General features: G+C 39.4%; 1 protein-coding gene across 1 annotated transcript; it reads right to left on the reverse strand.

Annotated features, from left to right (window-relative positions):
• Positions 1-287: 287 nt before the first annotated feature.
• Positions 288-14,420, reverse strand: LOC129330257 (vomeronasal type-2 receptor 26-like). The gene is made up of 4 exons (XM_054980294.1): positions 14,410-14,420; positions 13,958-14,249; positions 4,312-4,366; positions 288-1,201 (listed from the first exon to the last, which is right to left on the reverse strand). The coding sequence occupies exons 1-4, from the start codon at positions 14,418-14,420 to the stop codon at positions 288-290; spliced, it is 1,272 nt and encodes a 423-aa protein (XP_054836269.1).
• Between the last annotated feature and the right edge of the window lie 4,218 nt (positions 14,421-18,638).

Here is an 18,638-nt window from a genome sequence, read left to right on the forward strand (position 1 = left end):
ATGGATCATGTTAATTCCTTGGTAATTCTACTTGCTTCTCTAAATATAGTTTCAGGTAGGTTGCTGTATTGGTCTCCAGTAGAGCAGCAGGATTTGAGTCCAGTGGCACCTTAGAGACCAACAAGATTTTCAGAGTATAAGCTTTTGAGAGTAAAAGCTATCTGGAAAAAGGAGCTTTGGTTCTTGAAAATGTATATCTTGAAAATCTTGTTGGTCTCTAAAGTGTTCCTAAATATATAAACTCAATAATAAATTGGACTAGTAAAGAAAATTCCAATTATTTAGGCTCAACCTTGACACATGTTTATTTTCCTTATTAGTTGATCTCTGGCATTGAGATGGGGTTTCAGGATTATAATATAGCATTTGGGGAGAAAGATGCAGCCTAGGAGACCAGCACTAGAAATCAAGATGGAGAAGACTTCCGCAACCTCCATGGACTTCCCCTTGGTGCTCAGGTATATTGGCACAAAGGAAATCCAAATACTGCAAAACACCAGCATGCTGAAGGTGATACATTTGGCTTCATTAAAGCTATCCGGTAATTTCCTTGCTAGGTAAGCCATCATGAACCCAACCAGGGCCAAGAAACCCATGTAGCCCAGAACTGTGTAGAACATGGTGGCCGACCCTTCATTACATTCTACTATGATCTTTCCCCTCAAAGAGTGGAAGTCCAAGTTTGGGAAGGGGGGAAAGGTTAACAGCCAGATGGCACAGATAACAGCTTGGATGAGAGGACAGGTCAGGACAATGGAATTTACCCATTGTCCTTTCAACAGTTTTTTTGCCATGTTTCCTGGTTTGGTGGCCATAAAGGCCAGAACTACCATGGCAGTTTTGGCCAACACAGAAGACACAGCCAGAGAGAAGATTATGCCAAAAGCCGTTTGCCGGAGAAGGCAGGTGATTTTCTTGGGCTGTCCAATGAATAGGAAGGAGCAGAGGAAACAAAGCAGGAGGGAGATGAGGAGGACATAGGTGAGGCTCCGGTTGTTGGCTTTGACTATTGGTGTGTCCCGGTGTTTAAGGAAGGTTGCCAGCACAAGAGATGTAATCAAAGTGAGAAGAAGGGTAAGCAAAACAAAAACAATCCCCCAACTCTCTTGATAGGAAAGGAAGTTTATGTCTTTGGGGATACACTCGTCTTGGTTCTTGTTTGGATATTGATCATCCGGGCACTGGATACAGTGAACTGCATCTGGAATGAGAAATGAGCATCACAACACCTCACACTTGACGCAAATATTCTTTTTGTAGTGGGGAATCCAACCCACATAAGAGGAGATAGAATGAATAACAGAGCACTTTCACCTAAATACAGCAATACCAATTCCCTTTGATGGTGCTCTATTTTAGCTTCTGTGATTTATTTTGTACGAGTAAAGCCTGAAATGCTTTTTTTTTAAAAAAAAGGGTCCATGATCCAGGAGACTAATAACTTTTCAATGAAATCTCCCCAGTTCTGTGACTGATCCCCCACTTTTAAATCGGGACCAGAAAGCACTACAGGCAAACACTTGCGGAGTTCTGCTAATGATCAGAAAGTGAGCGTTGTTTTTCTTCCGATTACAAACTATAGTGTCACAAAATGGGGTGGTGCCAGAAACAAGCGACAGATTTCAAGAGGCTGAGCCTCTCTCTACATGTTACTAGGGATGTTCAAGTGCTGGATTGTATGTGTGGTCCTCAGTTCCCATGCAGGCTGTTCTTGCTCTGTGCACATGTATGTCACTTTTATGGGAGCTCTCTATGTGTGGCTGCATCTGCAAGTGATTCTGGAGGGCAAAGTGTCAATTCAGCTCTGTTTTCACTGTGAGAATAAGTGCTTTAGGCTCCTTTGACTTGCCAATTTGCATTTTTAAGGTGTTAGAAAGTGTCAAGATCTGCATTTCAATGAGTGGATGTTGGGGAAACTGGGATACTTTTAGCAGTTGAGGAGGAACTAATATAGAATGCATGAATTGAAATGTGACTATGTGAACGTGTGCATGGAAAGTTGGAGGGGGGACAAGTGAAATGAGGTTCACTTGAGCATCCCTAGGTACTTTTTTCATGTGGAGAACACTAGATTGTTCTCACAAGTTTTCCTGGGAAGTGAAGTCCGAGTGTCCTTCCCCTCTCTGTTAGAATTGCTGCCTGAAGAGCCAGAGAAAACCGGCGGCAGCAGCAGCATTTGCAAATCGTTCCTCCAGTCATAATCCTGCTGGACAAGAGGGCTCCCAATGATTGTTTGGGGGCAAGCAGCTGCTACTTTCTCCCTGGGAGTCCTGCTCCCGGGGAGCTGCTCTGGAGAAAACTGCTGCATCGGTGAAGCTCCAGCTGCAGCAACAGCGGAAGAATCTGCTGCTGCTCTAACATGCCCTCATTCCAGTTTTTCTCCAGGAGCTCAGGAGCAGGGGAAGGGCATATTAGAGCAGCATCAAATTCTTCCGCTGTCGCTGCGGCTGGAGCTTCACCAACACGGCAGCTTTCTCCAGAGCAGCTCCCGGGGAGCAGGACGCCCAGGGAGAAAGTAGCAGCTGCCCGCCCCCAAACAATCATTGGGAGCCCTCTTGTCCAGCAGGATAGAACACATGTTCTATTTCATTTACAAAGTTTGTATGCTATGTTATTTATAGTATTTGTTGACATTTTTGCTAATACAAAAATTAAAAAGAACTGTTGAAGCTAAAAACATTCTCCTAAAATAGAATGTATTATATATTGGGTGAAACTGATCAATGATAGTATAAAAGAACTCATGGCAAAACTCAGAGCCAGTTTGGTGTAGTGGTTAAGAATGCGGGGACTCAGAACACACCGTGATCTATACATTTCATTACTATGCTACAATGCACCAAACTATACTAACTGTACTAAACTAATCAAATCATATATGTTTCCATATTGGAAAATTTGAGGCTTATAATAAACAATATTTCAATAATAATTTCTGTCAATCTGAGCTCCTATTCAAATTTACTTTATTTACATGGTGTGTTCTGAGCTATTGATTTGGAGATGGAAGGGGTATAGCGGTAAATACTGTTAAATATTTTATAATAATATTTTTGGTTTAATAGCAAGACAGTGGAAGAGCAGGGAAATGTCTCTGAGAATGATTGTTGTGGACTTGAACATAATATTCAAATGATGTGTAGGGATTGTGCTCTAGATAATCTGTGTAAAGGGTATCTTAATCTCTCCCAGTGTAATGAGTATTTCTTGTTTTCCTGATCTTTTTTTCTGTCTCCTTTGTTGTTTAGAAAATAATAATAAAAAAAGAATACCAGGACTCTAATCTGGAGAACCGAGTTTGATTCCCCACTCCTCCACTTGAAGTTAGCTGGGACAGTCGCAGCTTCTATGAGATCTCTCAGCCCCACCCACCTCACAGGGGGATTATTGTTGTGGGGATAATAATGACATACTTTGTAAACCACTCTGAGAGCGGAACTACAAGTGACAAAAGGCACAGATTGGACACTTGTCAGCTTCCCTCAAGTTTTGATGGGAAATGTAGGCATCCTGGTCTTGCAGCTTGGCTCTCTGTCTGCTGTCCAATGGACTTTTCAACTGTCACTTGTCCAACATTCCACCAAGCTGCCTACATTTCCTATCAAAACTTGAGGGAAGCTGACAAGTGTCCAACCTGTGCCTTTTGTCACTTGTGGTTCCGCTCTGAGTGGGTGTTAAGCTGCCCTGAAGGGCAGTATATAAATGGAATGTTGTTATTATTGTTGTTAAGATGAATTATTGAACACCTATTATTGCAATTTTGAGACTCAGAGCTCCCTTCATCAGTATCTAACAAAAGGAGTTCTGACGGTTGAAAGCTCATACACTAGAGATCTAGACCCAAATCTTGCTCTTCTACTACAGACCAACAGGGCTACCCACCAGAAACTATTATTGCAATGAAACACATTTGTACCAAAACCACAACACATCCTTTGCTAGTCAGTGAAATCAAAAAGGTATTTATGCTAAAATATAGGCCGTTTCCACACGTCCTTAAAGGGACAACCTACTCGCTGAATGCTGGTGGCTTTTCTTCTTCACTCCACGTTTCCAATTTCAAAATGGTAGCAGGCCATTTGGCTTCCATTTTTTCAGCGTCCTTTTGGGGACGCAGCAAAGTACAGGAAATTGTGTTCTCAGAAAAGGTGCCGAAAAAATGAAAGCCAATCGGCCTGCTACTGTTTTGAAATCAGAGACATGTGAAGGAGAAAAGCCGCCAGCATTCAGTGACTGGGTTTCAAGATTCACACTACCTGTCTGGTTTGAAATCGTCCCTTCTGGGCAACGTTTACATTCATAACAGCAAACCGGCTGCCCTTTGGAAATGGTTCTGCAGTATCCCGGAGAGCAGCTTGCTGTGCACCTGGAACAGGGAAGACTCTAAAGGGGAAAAGAGGTAACAGTGAGGTTTTTGTAGAGATGCTTGCAAAATCCAGCTCTACCAATTTTCTTCTGCATTTCTGGAAACACATCTAGAGCGGAACTCATAAGAGTGGAATCTCGGGTTCTTCCTGAATTGTGTTTGCTGAAGTTACATGCTAAAAAAATAGATTAAATAAACCCTTTCAGAATTAACTGCATTTTTTCCAAAAACACATTCTCCCAGTACTTAAAGACAAATGTTAATGTACTGTTTAACTATTTGCCTGCCTCTTAGAGTCTAATTGATGGTCAATGGAAATAGACCTTCCCTGCCCCTACAGTTGGTAAAAGACATACGACTATACTGGAAAGACAAAAGCCCACTTCCTATAATTAACCAGACTGAAGATCTTATAAACTGATCAACATTTTGAATGTATCACATATCGACAGCAATTGTATATAGACTTATTTTTAGATATTTGGAAACCTTTTATAGATACCTATGTATAAATTTGCCAGTAGTGTTTTTGTAGCCGGCACTGTTTTCTTTTCTTCCCCCCGCCCCCCATTTGCTGGTGGGTTTGGTTTTTTTGTGCTAACAAAATAATTTATTTATTTATTTTAAAAGATTTCAAAAGTTACAGGTTTAAAACTTTCTGAGGCAATACACAACATTTTATATACAACATTATGGACTTCTGTTCCCAAGTTATTGAATAGCAGCTTTCTCTAAATCTTCGATGTCCCAAGAACATTCACAGCATCGTCACCTGAGTAGCCCAAGTGATTGCATCTGAGTTAATGATGAAATCTTGGCCTGGGGGAGCTCTGGAATCCATCCATCCAACCTTAACAGCAACAGAAGACTGATTTGGGAAGAAGACCCAGTTCACAATATCATAATCTGCTGATCTCTCTGTATTTTCTGGAAAAGATATTTCGTCTCCTGCGCTGTTGTTAAACTGTATATTCCTCAAAGATGCATGAATCTGAAATGAGACATGTAAGTATCAAATCAGACAAGATTAAGGATGCGGCCAGTTTTAAAGATTTCTTTGGTTCACTATGATTCCAACATTGATCGTATGAGTTCTTTTATCTTGCGGGCTCAGATTGCAATTGACTTTTTTTTTTTTTTAATAAACTTTTTATTAACTTTAAAAAAACAACATACAATGCGTAAACAGGAAAACAAATTACACAATATTAAAGTCAACTATAATACAAGAAAAAACAGATAGCTTATAATATACTACCAGTTTTCAAATATAATATTAACAAAGGAAAAAGAAAATTTGCTTAGAGAATTGCAATATACCTAAGCAGAGAGGGAGGTTCTTTACAGTTTGTATGAAACCAAACATATTGCTCAGAAACACCATGAGACAAACAATAAGTGCTTTGGAGGGTGTATATCATTGGTTAATAAGTAGTCAAAGAAAGGGAGCCATTTTGTCATAAAATCAGTTTCTTTTGGAAAATGCTGAGATATATAAATAGAATCATAAACTTTCTCCTGGATATAATAATCCCAGACTCTGGAAAACCAAATGTCGATAGATGGGATCTTGGGGGACTTCCAGTTAGCTGCCAAAAGGGATTTTCCGACCATTAGGAGGTCATTAATTAATTCTTTCCTAATGCTTGGGATATCTATGTTGTCCCATTGATTTAGAAAAATTAGCTTAATATCAAAGGGTATTTCATAACCTGTTATTTCTTTTATATTCTTTAAAATCTCTATCCAATAGTTTTTAACTAGGGGACAATTCCACCAGCAATGATCGAAAGAACCTATCAAATTACATCTTTTCCAACAATAAGGTGACTGAGTTTGTGAAAATAATGAGAGTCTCTTTGGTGTTAAATAACATCTGTGGATAATTTTATAAGCTTGAATTCTGTTGTTTATTATGCGAGAATCTCTTATATTAGAAGACCAAATTTTTTCCCATTGGTCTGGGGGAATTACAGATCCACAATCGGTTTGCCAGTCTAGCTGATATTTCTGAGGTTTTAATTCAAAGGTATTAAGAAGCAAATTATAAAGTTTGGATATCAAACCTTTTTGTGTCCAATCTGTTTGATTTAAGAGCTGTTCAAATTCTGTCATAGGGTTACTAAGGATTTGTTTAATTCCAATTTGATACATCATGTGAGAAAGTTGAAGATAAGTAAACCATTGCATTTTTTGTTGTAATTTATGTTCTAAGTCTTGTTTACCTAAAAAACCTGTACTTGTGGATATATCAATTAAACGAGTTAAATTCTGTTGTTGCCAGAAAGACATAAAAGAATTAGATTGGCCTGGGGGAAACCATGTTTGTCCTAAAAAGGATGAAAACCGGGATAATTTTGGCAAAATCTTTTTTTTGTATTGAGACCATATGCTCAGTATATCCACTAAAAAAGGATTATTTATCAATTTGCATAAATGATCATTTTTAACATTCCATATTAAATTCTGTATTACAAGAGGTGCATAATTAGGATGTATCGTTGTAACCCAATTCAAAGAAGTTGGGGTTCGTAAAATCTGGACTACATTCAATAACCTGGTAGCTACTTGGTATGTGTTAAGGTCTGGGTAATTAAAACCCCCTTTCCCATATTTCAGTCGGAGTGTGGTAAAAGCAATTCTCTGTTTTTTATAGTTCCATAAAAATTTATTTAACAAACTTTGCCAATTTTTCATCGTTTTCTGCGGGATCTTGAGTGGAATTGCTCTCATAAGAAATAAAAGTTTTGGCAGAATAAATGTTTTAATTATATGATACCTTTCAAACCAAGAGAGATTTAATTTGTTCCATTTGCCTAAGTTCAAATTTATTTGTTCTATAACTGCATTATGATTTAGTTTAAACAGTTGCTTCAAATCTGTAGAGATATTAATGCCCAAATATTTTATGTATTTAGAGACCCAATGATAATTACAGATTTTTTTTAGATGGGTAATTGAATCTTTTTGAATATAGACTGGGAGCAATTGAGATTTCATTTGGTTAATTGTTAACCCTGAAATATTACTGAATTTTGTTAGTGTCTCCTGTAGGGGAATAATCGATTTAATTGGATTTACCAAATAGAGCAATAGGTCATCAGCAAAAAGGCTTAATTTAAAGTTGTAAATTTTGGTGGTAATCCCTTGTATTTGGGTGTCATTCCTAACAGTCTCTGCTAAGGGTTCCATAGCCAAAATAAATAAAATGGGGGAAAGTGGGCAACCTTGTCTCGTACCTCTCTGAATGGCAATTTTATTTGAAAAAAAACCATTGATTTTAATTTGAGCTGTATTTTGTGAGTAAATCGTGTCTATCATTCTTAGAAATTTATCACCAAAACACATATGTTTTAACACTGATTTAAGATATTGGATCTCAATGGAATCAAAAGCTTTTTCAATGTCGAGAGAAATAAAAGCAGACTCTATATTATTTGTTTGGCAGTATGAGATTAAGTTTAGAGTTTTGTAAATATTGTTAGTCAGGTCTCTAGATGGAATAAAACCAGATTGGTCCTGGTGAATATAGTGGGAAATGAATGAATTTATCCTTTTAGTTAGAACCATAGTGAAGATTTTATAATCTTGGTTTAAAAGGGATATGGGTCTATAAGACCCCGGGTTGGTAACATCTCTGCCCTGTTTTGGTATTACAGTAATTGAAGCATTTGTCCAAGAAGGAGGCATCTTACCACATTCTAAAACTTCATTACAAACTTCAGTTAAAGGTTTGCTTATAAGCATGATAAATTTTTTGTAATATTCTGATGGAAATCCATCAGGACCTGGCGATTTATTATTTGGCAATGATTTTATTGCTTCTGATATTTCCTGTTGAGTAATTGGGCTATCTAAAAGAGATTGATGCTTAGTGTCCAGTTTTTTTAAATTTGCTAGTGACTGTAAAAATTGCAAAATAGACTTCTGATTTGGTTTTTTGGATGTATATAACTGAGTATAGTAATCCTCAAAAACATTCAAAATCTCTTTTGTTGTGGTGTGAGCTACTCCCTTAGTGTCGATTATTTTCTTAATGCACCTTTGTGTCTCTTTGTCTTTGATCTTGTGGGACAAAAGTCTAGAAAATTTGGGTGAATTGAACCAGTAATTTATTTTAACGTATTGTAGCTTTTTTTGGATTTTATTGATATCTAATGATTCAAGTAATTTACGTTGAGATAGTAATTTTTTATAAATTTTTTTACTGCATGTTCTTTTATGGGTAGCTTCTAACATTTTTATATTCTCTTGGAGTTCCTGTTTAAGGATATTTCTTTGTTTATTAATATGTGCTGAAAGAGATATTAAATGTCCCCTTGTAACAACTTTCACTGTATCCCAAAGTATGCTTGGTGAAATGTTTTCTGTTTTATTATCAATGATAGCTAATTCTATAATCTTGTTAATTTCTGTGACTGTTGTTTGATTGGTAATTAAGGACTTATTGAATGACCAAAATTTTGGTTTGAAAAAATTTGGATTGATTTGTAATGAACATTTGACCCATGCATGATCTGACAAGGTAATATTACCTAATTCAGAGCTGACTATATTGTCTGTAATTGAATCAGAAACTAATAAATAATCAATTCTAGTGTAAATGTTGTATTTTGAAGAAAAATAGGTAAAATCTTTTTCATTTTTGTGTTGATACCTCCAAATATCAACCAGGTTATTGTTCTCTAAAAGGCGTGCTAGACCGGAGTAGTCATTCTTATATTTAGATGTCTTCTGTTTGGGTCTAGATCTATCTAGTTTATAATTTATTATATAATTTAAATCTCCCCCTAAAATCTGAATGCCTTCACTAAATTGTGTAAATTTGTCTAAAGAATTTTTTATAAATGTTAGTTGGTCCTGGTTAGGTGCATATATAGAACCAAAGGTGTATAGCTGGTTTTCAATTGTACCCTTAATGAATAGAAACCTGCCCTTAGAGTCTCTAATTAAGTCATTAAGTTGAAATGGTAAAGTTTTTGAAATAAGGATGGACACCCCTCTTGCTTTGGAAGTCCCAACTGCATGGTATTGTAAATGATAACGATTAGACTTCAAGTTTTTTTATGTTTAGAATCAAAATGAGTTTCTTGTAGTAAAATAATGTCTGAACCTGTTTTAGATAATTCAGAAATAATTCGTTTTCTCTTAATCGGATTTCCAAGGCCACGTACATTAAAGGAAATAACTTTGAGATGGTCTGCCATATCTATTTTTGTTTGTTATAAGAAAAAATAGTTCTCAAATAACTTATCAGATACTTATTAACGACCAAAAGTTAAACACTTCTTCAACTTAGAAATAGCTAATCTTCTCTTTTTTCCTCCTCTTTTCTTCCCCCCCTCTTTTTTATGTTTCTTTGCCAAAATTAAAATTAAAGCAGTACTAAAAATACTAGGCTAGTAAGCTTAGATACAAAGATTGCAGTAAGCAATATTTTAATTTGTGACAGTAGAATTAAGTATTTTTGCTCTAATACATTTTATCTCAAAAAACAAACAACTAAGCTCTATCAAGCGTTGTAGAAAGGAATCTATAAAAACACTATTTAAACTAATTAACTTTTATAAAAAACAAAAATCACTTTTATATAATCCGTTAATACTATTTCCCTTTCCCTCCCCCAGTTCTTATTAGTAACAGAGCATTAAAAAATATAAAAATATGAAGCTATAAAAACTTGAGTAAGAAAAAATAAAAAGACAATTATAAATCACGTGGACTAGTGTGTTACTTCACGCACTAGCTATTTGTTGAGAGGAAAAAAAAAACCCAACCCTTAAAAACTAACTCAACAGAAGCCAAAGAACACTAAGCTAGCAGCTTAGATATACAATAAGCAATATTTTAATTTGCAGCTATAAAATAAAATATTTTTACACTGGTGCACTTTAGAGGCTGAGTTCTAGCAAATGTAAAAAAAAAAAATTAAAAATCACTACTTAAACTAATTAACTTTTATAGTAACAAGACCCTCCACAATACAATTCCCCTTAACCCTATAACAGTATACCCCTCTTCCCTCCCCCAAATCTTATTAGTAACAGCTCAAAGCTATAAAACTGTAGAAATTTTTATAAGGAAAAAAAAACAGTTATAGTTCACTTGGACTAGTGTGTTACTGCACACACTAGCTATTTGGTAAAAAACCAACCCTTTGGAACTATCAACCCAACAGGAGCCACACTGAAGAAACCACCCTAGGCTCCCCCCACCTGGAAAAATAAGATGAACATTAACGTGCAGAGGATTTCCACCTCAACTGTTGACTAAACTCAAAAACTCATTCCCACATTAAGCTTAATTCTTTTTTGTTGTTCTTAATTAGTTGTCCAGAATAGGGATTTTACTCCCTTTTTGAGGAGAAGGTGTTGGAAATTTTCTTTTTTGACTATACTTGCTGACATCCATCGGAGTCTCCACATGCAAGTTCTGCAGCAATTGTTCAGCCTCATCTAAATTTGAAGCAATCAGTTGTTTTCCATTATGCATGACAGAGAGTTTAATAAAGTTGCTCCATCTGTAACGAATGTTAGCTCTTTGCAAGGCTAAAGTGACTGATTTTAAGTCCTTCCTTTTGGACAACACTTCACCCGGTAAATCAGGAAAGATGTAAGCTGGCTTTTCGTTGAAAAGAAGTGGGCTTTTGACTCTGGTCACATCCATTAGTTGCTTGCGTATTTTGTGGTCTGCAATTTCCACAATGATATCTCTTGGAAGATTTCTCTTTTTGGCAGCCTGCTCAGATCCCAGTCGAAAAGCCTTAGTGATGGTTAGCTCTGCATCGTTAGGTAAATTGAGCAGTTCGGAGAACCATTTAGTTAGCATTGTGATTAAGTTATCATTAATAGATTGCAACTCTTCTATGTTTCTTATCTTCAAATTGTTTCTTCGTGCAGCCACTTCAAGGTTAATTAGCCTCATTTCATGAGAGTCAGAGGTATCTTGGAGCTCACGAATATCCCTCTGCGACATAAGAGCCAAATCCAGGGCATTTTCAACTTTTGCATTTGTTTTACTGAGCTCTAGTTTAATGTCTGCCAACTGCATTGAAAGGGGCTGTATTAAAGCCGACATTTGTTTTAAGAGTGACTGTTCAAGCTGTGCTATTTGTTTAGGTAAGAGTAAAAGCTGTTTATTTACCTCTGCACTAGCTTCCAGTATTCCCTCGGCCATGTTTGTTTTGCTTTCCAGGCCTTGGCTTTTCTGCACTTCAAAGTCAGCTCCTTCAAAGAGGTTTTGCAAGCACTTAACTGCTTTTGTTGGTGATTTTTTCTTCATCAGCCCCTGCTTTTTCATAGCCTCCTCAAACTTTAAGCTTTAAAAAGCTTTATTTACATGCTTCCAGGCGGGGGAGAGCTGGAGCTCCTTCAATATGCATCCATCTTGCACAGATGCCACGCCCCCCGACTTTTAATGAAAAGATGAACAATAGTAAAATCAACTTCATTATTGACACCTGTTGGTCATGGGCCGTTTCCAGACAGCTTACCTGCCCCTGGAACGTTGCGCCATGTTGCGGGGAAAACGCAAAATATCGCGTTTTCTCGCGCGAGTTTTGAGATGTCCCACCCCCCAAAACACTGAGCCTTGTCTTAACTAGAGCCACATCTGTGACAAATCTGCAGGACACTGGCCTGGTCAATCCTTTACATGAGAAGAGAATACGTGCAAGAGAGCGTTACCTGCCATGGCTCTACATCCGGAATACGCTCCCCATTATCAAGCATTCCACATTTTGATCTTGTTGAGTACACCGCATGGAGCGCATGTGCCAGCAAATAGACAGCATTGTAGACATTATAGCTGTGGCTACTCATGCTCATTTCAAACATGGCAGGCGGCAGGTTGTCTAGCTTCTCGTGTCCTGTGCAGTTTCTCTCAGCGTTCGGAGAGGCTGGGTCTAATTCCAGAAATGTACAGTCAAACACAATTTCCCACCAGTCAAGGAGAAAATTATCTCCCCGAGGTTGCAATGGATCTAAAGTCTGAAGAAAACTGTGGAATCTTGGTACGTGGCTTGTGTGGACTCTGAATGACAGAGCACCATGCAAGAATTTTAGACTCTCCCAAGCACCAGTCATTCCCACCGTAACAAATTCACACTGAGTTGTCAGGATCCAAACCTTCCTCAAAGTGCTCTTTGTCATTTTCTCATATAAAATAAAGGAATGGGCTAATCTATTTAAAACAATGGAGGCCCCAGAGGCAATGACCGCTTGGGCTTTTTCCTTCACACCATGTAGAATTGCACTCAGCTGATACAATGTAATCTGATGTTTGAAGATCTTTTCTCCAGTCCTCAGAGTGAAGGCCACACAGATGTCGTTCTTGGCAAGCATCGGTGACAGGCCCCAGATTAAATTTTCCCCACTTTCATCCTCTGGAACAATCAGCCCAATCCAGTTCCAATGGAAATACAGCAGAAGCTGGACTAACCCACAATACTGCGAAGTTTCATTGGGATCAATGCGGTAGTAGGAAGGAAATGTGGTTTTCTCTCCCAAAAAAGATTGTAAGGACCCATATCCAAACTGATGGAAGGAAAGAAAAGTGGTATTTGAAAAGTGGATTTTTGAGGTAAAATGCAGTGCTATGTGATAACATAGGGTCAAACGACAAGTGACAAATGACACATGTTGGACACTTGTCATCTTCCCTCAAGTTTTGATGGGAAATGTAGGCAGCTTGGCGGAATGTTGGACAAGTGACAGTTGAAAAATGTGGTGCTTCATCAAACCTGCCCTGGAGAGTGGGAGGCGTGAAGTGGCATTAATTGTTGCCATTGTTTGTTCCTTATGTTAGGTTCCCCCAGAGATAGACCCTACTGATCTACTTTCCCTGCTGGGCACCTTGTGTGACCTGGCACAGGTAACCTCAGGCTTGGTGCCGGAGACACCCAAAATGACAGTTCTGGGTGATTTCAACATTCATTCGGATGGTTCCTTGTCTGGGACAGCACAGAATTTCTTAGCCTCTCAGATTGTGACATGCCATACACATAGCAAAGGCCAGGGCATACCTTAGACTCAATCTTTTGCACTGAATATTTGGGAGAAGGGCTGGCCTGTGCTATGGTCTAACCAGTGCCTCCTCAAGCACATATTAATGTGGCAACAACAATCTGCAAGAGTCAGAGGTCAGTTAAAACGGTCCACCCACAGAGACAAATGGATCCAACTGGTTTCCAGAATGCCAGGGTAAGTGAAGTTAAGCGAACTGGGGGAGTTTTGAATGCAGTTCAGCTATCAACATGGTTGCCCTCCATTGTCCTCTCCCACCTTTAAGGCAGAATTCGGCACCTTTGTTTACTATGGAGCTAGGTTCAATTTATATACCACCCTTCAGGACAACTTAACACCCACTCAGAGGGGTTTACAAAGTATGTTATTATTATCCCCACAACAAAATACCCTGTGAGGTGGGTTGGGCTGAAAGAGCTCTGAGAGAGCTGTGACTGACCCAAGGTCACCCAGCTGGCTTCGAGTGGAGGAGGGGGGAATCAAACTCAGTTCTTCAGATTAGAGTCCCACGCTCTTAACCACTACACCAATCCTTCCCTCTGATCCATCCCCAGACAAATCCCTTTACCTTTGGAATCTTAAAGATGCCCCAGATGGATGCCATGAGGTCGGCCAATTTGGCATCTTGAATCCCAATGACAGAGAGCAGCTTTGCCTGCCGGTTGCATTTATAATTAGGAACCATTTGCCTCTTCATGGAGAGGAGAGTCAGGGTGGCCTTGTAAGTCATTCTTGCAAAGTAGCCATCATCATAGATGCAGAACCCCAGTGTGATGTTCGGTAGGAGAGCCGGATCCTTGTTGATCTCATCGATGGCAAACATAAAGGCCAGGATGTGCTGGTAGTACTTGGGTACAGGTCTGCATTGAAAGTTACACGGTTGTGGAGGTCAGGGACATGGCAGGGTGGCAGAACAGTAGAAGTCAATGAAGCTTCTTCCCATTGCTAGGAAGATGCCCCAGATAATCCATAACTACAAAAAATGGCACCATGAAATCTTACTAAATGAACTAAATTCACCCTTGGTGCATTTCGAAAGATATAAACGACTGTGGTCTCTGCAGGAAGGACGTTTTTCCTTCAGGGTAATGAGCAATTTTCATCCATGTTTACATAAGGAGAAGATCATAGGACATTTCTTGCTCATACAGTGAAGAACATGGGCCACTTTTTTCAATATATCTTCTAAAGAATTAAGGTTAAGAGTTTTTGTTAGTTCCATGGGATACTCAGTATATAGTATTAGTGTTCTAGTGCTTATGTATTTTTGTGATGAAAGTGTTTAGGAGATGCATAGTATTTTATTAGCCATTCCGTCTTTATTTGCACTTAATACACATAAAACGTATTTGCATAGTCTGTGAGTCTATTGATGTTCATTTAGTAAGTTTTCACAGTGGCATTTTTTGTAGTTAGTGGCTTACATTTTGTGATTCTCTCATTTGACATTGTCCAGATCATCCATAAGCAGGGCACAAAGGCGATGGCCAACCCCTGTACTCGGCTCACCAGCAGCTGGTATTCAAAAGTAGACGGCCCCTAAATAAGGATGCTGTATTTAGCTGTCATAGTGAATATGGTATGCCTGTCCATTGATACATCGTTACATGTCTTGTTTGAATGCAGTTTGTACAAGAATATCAGAGACTACTATATTAAGCCACTTATTACTACTGCTCAATCACCCGCTCAGTCAATCACCTTGGAAACACTGTTTTATTTGCTTAGAAATAGGCCATTTCCACACACGTTGAATAATGCACTTTCAATGCACTTTAGCAATCCTTTGGAAGTGGATTTTTTGTTCCACACATGGAAAAGCAGTTCCAAATGTGCACTAAAGAGTATTGAAAGTGGATTATCCAACGTGTGTGGAAGCAGCCATTATGGTCCTACGATTACTTTGGCAGTAGCAAAATTTGTCTCAGTCTGCTTAACCCTTGTGTCCAAAAAACTATGAATACGAGCTTTTTGCTGCTCAAGATTTATTAATCGATGAGCTTCTGACGGAATAAAAGGAATAGGAAAGGCATGCCTGTTCTCCGTGATTTTGTAAGAAATCCTGAAGCCAGGGATTAGGGCCAGTTCCAGGTACTGAGGAACCCTGGGGAGAGATGCTCAGTCCCTCATGCCCCTTCTTGCCCTCCTATCCAGCTGCTCCACCTGCCTGTGCATTTTTCCTTTGCCCACTCGCAAGCTCTCCCAATACCTGCAGTCCCAGCTGCCCACACTGCCTGCACACCCTTTCCTCAATGGTGCTAGGTGGCGGGTGCAGCTAGGAGTGCCGCTGCCATGGCCATGGGGAATGCCAATCCTTTGTGCACCACCCACATGCCCTTCTCCAGCAGAGCAGAGATGACAAATGTATTTGTTTGCTTGTTTGTTTTCTATTTTTATTCTGCCTTCCCTGCACAGGCAGGCTCAGGGCACATATGCTTTATGGCAGTTTAAAACTGGGCAATAAAAACAGTATAATATAAATATTTTAAAAATTCACAAAATGGCAGCGACTGACTAATAGGAGGCAATCAATCTGCCGTTCAGAACTGTCATTTAAAAACTAGAAAAGCCACTGGAAAAGCAATCTGGATGGTGGCTACCTTCCATTGGGAGGGCTCTAATCTTCTTTCCTCCTCCTCTCTTTAGACCGGAGGGGGGTCTAGCCTGGCCTCAACCATACGCCTGGCAGAACATCTCTGTCTTACGGGCCCGGCGAAAGGATAATAAATCCTGCCAGGCCCTGGTCTCATTAGACAGAGAGTTCCACCAGGTTGAAGCCAGGACAGAAAAGCCCTCACAAGCAGGCAGTGGAAGGGTTTGAGAGCAGGCATCAGTGGAGGTATGGGAGTAGGGAATCAGCAGCACTGGGTCCTGCCAGCAGCCATGGGCTCTGGCACTGCCCCTCCTCACTATGTGCTGATGCCAGCCCTGCCAGTTACCATCATTATATCAATCAATCAATCAATCAATCAATCAATCAATCAATCAATCAATCAATCAATCAATCAATCAATCAATCAATCAATCAATTACCTTTATTGGCATTAGAAATAATAATAGTCTACAATCAGAGACAGGGATAGGCAGAAGCATAAGCATAAACAAGCAATTAGTAGCTGTTAATAATAAAATTAATAAACATTCAGCAATCAGGTGCAGCTATATGCTTGGATTTAACTTTATAAACTTCTGCTAGAAATTTTGCAACACTTAAAGTAACACAATGGTTACGATCTTCTAAAAGGTAAACTAAAATCCCTCCTTTAATAAAATTATTATACTGAAGGTGTTCAGTTAAAAATTGTTTGCGTGACAGACCAAAAAGAGGGCATTCTAGAATAATGTGGGACAATGAGTCGAGGACTCCTAATTCGCAAGGACATAACCTGTTTTGAAGGGGTACTTGCCTAAACCTGCCAGAGAGCACCATTGATGGAAAGTCATTTAAACATGATAAGGTAAATATCTGGCGCTGAGATGGGATGTCCAGAGCTGAGAGATAGTGTGGCATCATTCCTTGCCTTTGGTATATGCCTAAGTTGGCTGCAGAACAGACAGGGGGATGCAGGGGGAACATCCCTTGGAGTTCATGTTCCATAAGTCTTAGTTTAATTGTTCTTAAGATATGTAATTCATCACATAGGAGTAGGGAGTCCAATGCAATGCCAAGCTTTTGCAGTTTGAGAGTAAACATAGAGAACCATATGGTACTATGCCTATCTCTCATCATTATATCTTGTGGAAGGAAATTCCCTAAATTAATTATGGTTTCATTACCATACTACAGGTCCTTAGATCCTATGACCTTGCTCCACTCACGTTTCTCTCCAACTGCTGCACAAGTTTCCCTCCACTGTGACACGGGGATGCTAGTAGCAGCAGAAGCACGCACCAGAGGGGAGGAAAGCCTCTGCTTTGGCTGTAGGGAAGTATGAGGAGAACAATGTCATAAAGATCCCAGCCCAAATTGGTCTTGCAAGGAAGCCCAAAAGTTTTAGAGTACGAGCTTTCTTTCCAGCCCCGAATTGCTCTGTAAAAATAGTCACTCCCTTTCTTGCTTTCAGATAAAGGATTAGAAAATTGGCAGTACTTTGCATATACATACACACACAAACTCCCACAAAATTAGTTTAAGCTTACATATGAGAGGTATTGAGTATAACGGAGAATGAAAGGGTCAGCATCGAACCTATGGACCCTCTAGTCAGGTTGTGGCCATGGGCTGTAGAGCGTCCCAGTGGGATCCAGGTAAAGGATCTTGATCTAGCATCAGCCAAACCATCACAAACACAAGGACACCTTTCCAAGGTCAGCAATTAAACTTAGTCAACAAAGGGTCTTTTTGTGGGGCTCAAAAGGCACCACACCACACAGGAGATGAGAGCAAGACACACTAAGATATGGGAACAATACATGCCCAGCACAATATATTCCCTGCAAATCAAAAGATGCTTCTCTTTGGGAATCTCTCCGCATGCTCAGCCAGTCTGCTCCTGTTCGGAGTTGTTCATGGCACAGAATTTTAAACTCTTGGAATCTGGCATTTCCTAGTCCTCAGATATAGAACCTAATCTATCCCTCAGTTCTGCCTCCCCTACTCTTGACAGCCTTCAGAATGAAGGCAGTGACTCTTTTTAAAGAGTCGAGTCCAGACTCACTTTCTTCACAGTCCCACAGCAGCTGTAGAGAATGCCATTTTAAAAATCAGCAGAAGCCCAGTTGGGCTCAGAACTGTGATGGGTGGAGAGGAGGGGCTCTCATCTTTCCTTCCATGCCATTTGCCTGAGACAAAATGGCCCCGGGCAAGAGTTGTTTCCCCCCTTTTGCAGTTGAATGTGCACAGAATACCGCTCACAGCTGCACAAAGGAGAAAATAGCTCCCCACCCCTCAAGGCGTTTCAGCTCAGGAGAACAGCAAAGAGAGGAAAGAGCCCCTCCTGGCCCCACACTGCACTTCCAAGCTGAATTGAACTGCTGTCCATTTTTAAAATGATGTTCCCTGTAATGGCTCTGTGGCTATGGGGAAAGTGACAGAAGACAGGAGATGTACCAACACAAAGTTCAAGAAGAGAGGAAAAAACAAAGGTGCAGTGGGATATTTAATTAATGATTGCCTTGTCAGGGGATCTGATTAAAAACAATACACAAAAATATGTTATCAAGGACTTCAGAAAATAAAAAACCTGTTTTATAAAACCAATCTGAGCATGCAAAAATTTTCTTTTTCATTTTAGGAGCCATATAGTTTT

Source organism: Eublepharis macularius, chromosome 5 (genome assembly GCF_028583425.1).
Source record: "Eublepharis macularius isolate TG4126 chromosome 5, MPM_Emac_v1.0, whole genome shotgun sequence".
Lineage (NCBI taxonomy): Eukaryota > Metazoa > Chordata > Lepidosauria > Squamata > Eublepharidae > Eublepharis > Eublepharis macularius.

What these genes read in the sequence shown, in the direction of transcription:
- LOC129330257 (XM_054980294.1), bottom strand. An exon ending in GCATCTTTAAGATTCCAAAG is followed by an intron (nt 4,367 to 13,957) that starts GTAAAGGGATTT and finishes TCCCTGTTCCAG; the next exon opens with GTGCACAGCAAGCTGCTCTC. An exon ending in CCATTTCCAAAGGGCAGCCG is followed by an intron (nt 1,202 to 4,311) that starts GTTTGCTGTTAT and finishes TTCTCATTCCAG; the next exon opens with ATGCAGTTCACTGTATCCAG.